The following is a 6,000-nucleotide window of genomic DNA, read 5'->3' on the forward strand; positions in this document are numbered from 1 at the left end:
AAACCCGACCATGCCTTGAAGAACGTTCCTTCCTAACCTGACTAAAGTCTGACTAGAAGCAGCCACAACTTCACACAGTCTCTCCTGAAAGCTTGCCAGCGGCCGTAATAATGACTTATTGTGACGTTGACAGTCCGATATGGTGACATGTGAAAGTCTCCCTCTCTGGTTTTCCTCCATCCACCTCTCCTTTCAGCTTTACTCCATCTCCTGCACGTCCTCCCTTCTCTTCCTCCATCTCTGACTGAAGCTTTATCCCTCCTCCCTCTCATTTCTCCCTCTAATATCTTCTTTAATTAAAGCCTTCCTTTGCCCCTGAGAGTTTTCTCCATCCACCTGTCCCTCAGCCACCCTCTCTTTCCAGTCTTCTTCCATAATCAGCCTTTTCCTCTGTCTTTCATTGACACTTCCCAGCCTGCTGTTGTCTTCTAGTGTTTGGGTCTCTCTGATGAGCAAAGACAAACTCTGCAGAGAAAATAAACCCGGATCCTCAGCCCGTTTACAGCACAGAGGCCCAGGAATTAAACTGTATACTTTACAACTTGGCTTGTGGAGGTGTGGGAAAATAGCTCCTTCTCAGACTGCGTGATTGTTTGGGGCCCCAATCTGGCAGCTCAGAACATGTCAGAGTCCACCTCCACCAGGACGACAGCACCATCTGGTTCAGACCCCACCTTGATAACACACTGATAAGAATATGAGCTTCAACTTGGCCTAATGATGTTCACACTTCTTCAGAGTATCCTCTTTACACATTCTTAGAAATTTCTCTTGTTTAAAAAAACAAATGATATCAATTTTGGTCATGAATACATTTATCTGAAACCTCATCATTTTTAAATATGCAATCATTTTTATTTCTGTTGAAGTAACTGATTTGTCTCAGCTGGTGGAAAAACACACTGTATGTAAACGTTTTTCTAGCTTCCGGCCGATGCAGAAGTGCTTTAAGTTGCAATACCACAGAGTGCCACTAGAGGTCGGCTCCAAAGAACCTGCGGCTCCATCGACTCACATTAGTCAATAGAATGTGTCCATCAGTTATCTCGGTGTTGTTAGCTAAAGTCACTCCTTCTTATTAGTTTTCTGGAGGTCCATCTGAAAATAATCCCTCATTCATTAGAAAAGAAGATTCAAGAAGACCTGTTTTTGGGGGCGTGTCTGTTTGATTGACAGGCCTGTGGTGCAGTCAGGTTACAGCTATCGGTGGGCGGGACGTAGTATCTTCAGGTTTCCGATCAGATCGGTCAGATCCACCGCTGGCTCCTCCCCCAGCTCATCCAAATATGGTCACTTCCTGCTCCAAACCGCTCTGAACTAGTAAAATGGTGACGGACAGAATCTGAACTTAATCCTGACTTCCTATAATGAAGTTATAACTATTCCTGAATGGGACATTATACTTTGAGCTTAAAACTTCTTTTGTCAAGTTTTTTTCTTTATTTGGGTTATTACATTACATTACATTACATTTATCTGACGCTTTTATCCAAAGCGACTTACAATAAGTGCATTTCAACCATGGGGGTACAACACCCAGAACAACAGGAATCAAGTAAATACAATTTCTTCAAGAAAGCCAAACTACAAAGTGCTAAAAGTAAGTGTCATTTTAAGTGCTACTAAAGTTATAAAATGATGCCAAACTCAGGTGGAGTGTAACGGTTTAATTCAGTGGTTTTGTTTTCTTATTTCATACTATTCAGACATGGCAGTCAAATACTAATAATTTCTATTTCTTTTAACCCTCGTAAAATCAGCTTATATGAGAATGAGATTTTAAAGTGACAGCGGTGGTTCTGGCTGCTAAGCAGCAGTAGTTGGGTGTCCGATGCTCCACTTTAACCGCGCTGCAGTACACAGTGGTCGGAGCGGCTGGCTCCTGTTTCCACACATGACATTACAGAGCCTGAACCTAACGACTGGCCAGAACTGGAAACTAAACAATCCTAACCACACACACACGCACACACACAGACACGCACACACACACACACACACACACACACACACACACACACACACACACACACACACACACACACGCACACACACACACACACACACACACACACACACACACACACAGCTATGTTTTGACTCCATCTCAACAATAATTAGTCCCCAAATGGCAGTTGACATTAGAATATCTCATTGAGACTGACTGAACACCATTACTACTGGGCTCATATTACACACTGGCACTCACCATTACTGCACACACACACACACACACACACACACACACACACACACACACACACACACACACACACACACACACACACACACACACACACCTAGCTCGACTGTTTGCTTCCATGGAAACACATAATGACACTGCTGGACACTTGATTGGAATAAAATGCTTGTTAAATATGTAGCGCTTTGGTTTTGTTATTGTTGTGGTGCTTCTGTAATGTGTTCAGTATTTAGGTCCGTCAGTTTAAGGGGTATGACGATTTATATTTTGTTACATACTGTATATGTGTATAGCTATTTGATATGATATACTTTTGGACCTAAACGCCTACATCTCCTGCCAAGTCAATGCCTGTGTTTTTGGTGCCTTCCTTTACTTTCCTTATTATTCTATTTAGGAGCACATGCTTCTCATCAGTTTCTACTGGTCCCCACACGCTGTGACACAGAATCTATTTTTGAATCAGCATAATCCTTAATGTATTTATATTATTGTCATCCGTTGTTATTGTGCTCTGCTGTCAGCCACTCTCAACTGTGTGATTAAATTAAATTAGCAAATTAGTGTGGGGCCCTCATCCCTCCCCCAGCTGTGGAGAGGGGACATAGTTTCCTCATCTGGATCCTCTTTGAGACGCTGTAATCAGCCGAGCAGCTGTGGGCTTTCTAATTGAGATGGTTGATAACCTCCTCACCAACCACAGCCAGGCTCGATAACCATGACACAATCTGTCATTACCCCACTGCGATGGGAGAAGCTGTGGAAAAAGTGAAAACCCTGCAATGCCCGAGCTGCAAATTGCCGTATTGTTTGTTTGCAGGCTTTTCACTTTCCGAGTCGGACGCACAGATCCATGTTTGGAAAGCAGATTTACCAGGATGAGAGCGAGAGAAACAAAAATGTCCCCCGTGCTGTCATCCTCACTGCCTTGCCAAACCCCCAGTAATGAGTTGAGAGCTCACAGAAGGCAGCCTCCTCCACCGCATCCTGCTCGCCTCTCCACCTCACCCCCCGCCTCCGCCCCCGCCTCCGGTCTTCACTTCCCATTCTCTCCCAGGCTGCAAGACGTGTGTGTCCTGGCACACTTGAGTGAAAGGAGGCCATGTGGGTGCTGGTGGCTTAGTTTGGGGTTAACACCAGTGACAGCTTCGCACAATCCCCCCCCCCCCCCCCCCCCCCCCCCCCTCCAATCGCTCTGCTCTCCGTGGAGCTCTGCTCACCAGACACTGATGTCATCTACGCACCATCTACAGTCGGGGGTTGCTTTGCTATGGCTACATGCACAGCGACAACATTTTTCAACACACATGCGCTCCAGTAGACAAACAGTTGCAGCACAAACATCCCAATTTTAAGTTTAATTGTTTGTTGGTGCAAATGTTCTCTCACAAAATGTAATTTTTGTTTAACTTTTGTATCTCTTGATTGTCTATGAAATCTTACTGCATAAAATGTGAAGGTTGATTGTCAATGAAAGGGCATTTCTCTCTGCACTTGTAGATTTATTGAAGAAATCTCTTCTACATTTCATATAAATGTCTGAATTATGTCCCAGTCTTCAACATTTTGTTCATGCCAAAGGTTGCATCAGATAATGGCTTGTTAATATCTTCCAACCCCTAATGAAACAGATCCCGTGTTGTTTGTGTAGGGGGACTCGGTGCCTGCTGGAGACGACGGTCCGTTTGCTGACACCGTGACTCTGGAGCAGAAGACCAGCAGCATCGGAGGGACCAGCGGGAAGGTCAGCCTGTGGATGCAGTGGATGTTACCCAAGGTCACGGTTAAACTGTTCGCTCCCGACCCGACGGCCAAAAAGACAGGTACATCCTACAGTTCTGCTCTTTCTCTTCCTAAAACATTGAATTTTACTCTATATACATTCGGCCTTCTCAGTCGCTGATTGATAATACAAACTGAGATCTGCCAAGTTAATGATGTTCTGCTCTCAACATGCGTACGTCTGTCTGTGTTCATGGTAGCTGCAGCTGAAGTGGAGTGATTTAGAGAACTGGCTAAATGACTAATCAGTGAAAGTGATAAGTCTTTAATGTTCCAGTGCAGAACGATATTTAAGGGTTTATGCAGTCTTTAAGTGTTGATACAGTCTTGCTGTGAGCCCCCTCCCCCCCTCCCTCTCATTTCTCAGTCAAATGTTAAGCACTCAGAAGGGAAAGGCAGCTGCAGAGAAGAAAGGACGGAGCAAAAAGACAAATAAATAAATGGGTGATGAATCCCCAGCGAACCGCCTCGTGTCCCCGTCAGATTTACTGGGGTGATGAAAGGCTAGATTTACCTTTAATTGGTGGCTGTAATATTTAGCATCTGCCAGCCAGATCGCCCAGCTTAAGGTCTTTAATAGTGGAAATGGAATGTTTTGGAGAACCTCACGGAGATGGTTTGACTTAGAGACATCCTAAATAGGCATTACTTTGGATTTGGGCTTAATATGTGCCATCTGAGTTGCGAGATGAATTTACCACTGGATTTTCTGTGTGCAGCACATTAAGCATTTTATTGAAAACAAGAGGTGTGTGTGTGTGTGTGTGTGTGTGTGTGTGTGTGTGTGTGTGTGTGTGTGTGTGTGTGTGTGTGTGTGTGTGTGCGTGCGTGCGTGCGTGCGTGCGTGTGTGTGTTCAGTTTATTAGATGCATAATATCACAACTGCATTCCTAGAGATAAGTAAGCCACATATATGACTGCAGACAATCTGTTATGATGTAATATGTTTTTCAACTGCAAAGGAAATAAGAGTCTTGTCTTTCCAGAGAAATGGAAAAACAGTCATTTCCAGACGTATTGGTTCTCGGGTATAATGTTATGCTATTATGTGTTGGAAGATTAGAGGTAGAGTCTCCAGAGGCTCTGCTCAAAGCACAAATCAGTGGTACACTCTCTGTCTTTTAAGATGAACCATGTTAAGACGAAGGGACTAAAGGTTTCCAGTACTCACACAGGGTGGGTTTACAAACCTCATACATCAATATCAGCACTGTGTCGGAGAGGATGCCTTTCTGAGTATCTAACAGCTTGGGAGAGTTTTTTTTCCACACAGTATCCACAATAAAGCTGACAAACCCTGTGTTTCAATATTAATAAGCTATTAGGAGCTGCATTTTTTTCAGAATCACCGCAAGGCAACAGTACAACAACAACCATAGTTTCACATGCATGAAGTCCATTTTCCCAAGCTAGCTTGTGATTGTGGGACTTTCTCAGTGGAAACAATGAGAGAGACCCAACAGTTCAGCTCTCAGGCTCGCTTCAGCACAAAGTTAATCAGTCCTTCTATGAAGCTTATTCACAAAAACAAGGTGCACAGAGACACACACACACAACTTCAACACACTGATTGAATACATATTCACCCTCTCCCTCAGATTGAGGGTTTTGCGGCCAGTTGGTTATTTTTTTCAGGATCCTCTCCAGAAGTTCAGCTTTATTACCTGTTTGCCAATCAGCAGGTTGGCTGTGTGGAGACGCTCCCAGTCCTTTCTAGTATTTCTATCTAAGGATTGATGCACAATTTTGCTGCTCAGTGAATGTATGTCTTTATACTTTGATCACCTTCATGTCATGACATTGTGTTTTTTGTTCCCGTCAGAGATCTGTGTCCTCGGTGAACTGGAAGACCTGAGTGCCTCTGTAGATGTCCAGGATGTTTACACAAAGATCAAATGTAAAGTCGGCAGCTTCAACATCGACCACTACCGCTGCAGGTATGAGTTCATCCACCACATGGAAACATGGATGTGCTCCCAGGTTTTTTGATCATCTTTAAACTGTTGTGTCTAAAT

At 43.9% G+C, this 6,000-nt stretch overlaps 1 protein-coding gene across 1 annotated transcript in view; it reads left to right on the forward strand.

Moving 5' to 3' along the window:
* Nucleotides 1-6,000, forward strand: part of LOC138211820 (intermembrane lipid transfer protein VPS13B-like) — a 322,041-nt gene that overhangs the window by 167,905 nt on the left and 148,136 nt on the right. The window contains 2 exon segments of the mRNA XM_069171937.1: nucleotides 3,855-4,026; nucleotides 5,808-5,922. Of these exon segments, the coding sequence (XP_069028038.1) occupies nucleotides 3,855-4,026; nucleotides 5,808-5,922 (287 nt within the window).

Source organism: Embiotoca jacksoni, unplaced genomic scaffold (assembly GCF_022577435.1).
Source record: "Embiotoca jacksoni isolate LCO1_2020_lvr unplaced genomic scaffold, fEmbJac1.0.p SCAF_50, whole genome shotgun sequence".
Lineage (NCBI taxonomy): Eukaryota > Metazoa > Chordata > Actinopteri > Embiotocidae > Embiotoca > Embiotoca jacksoni.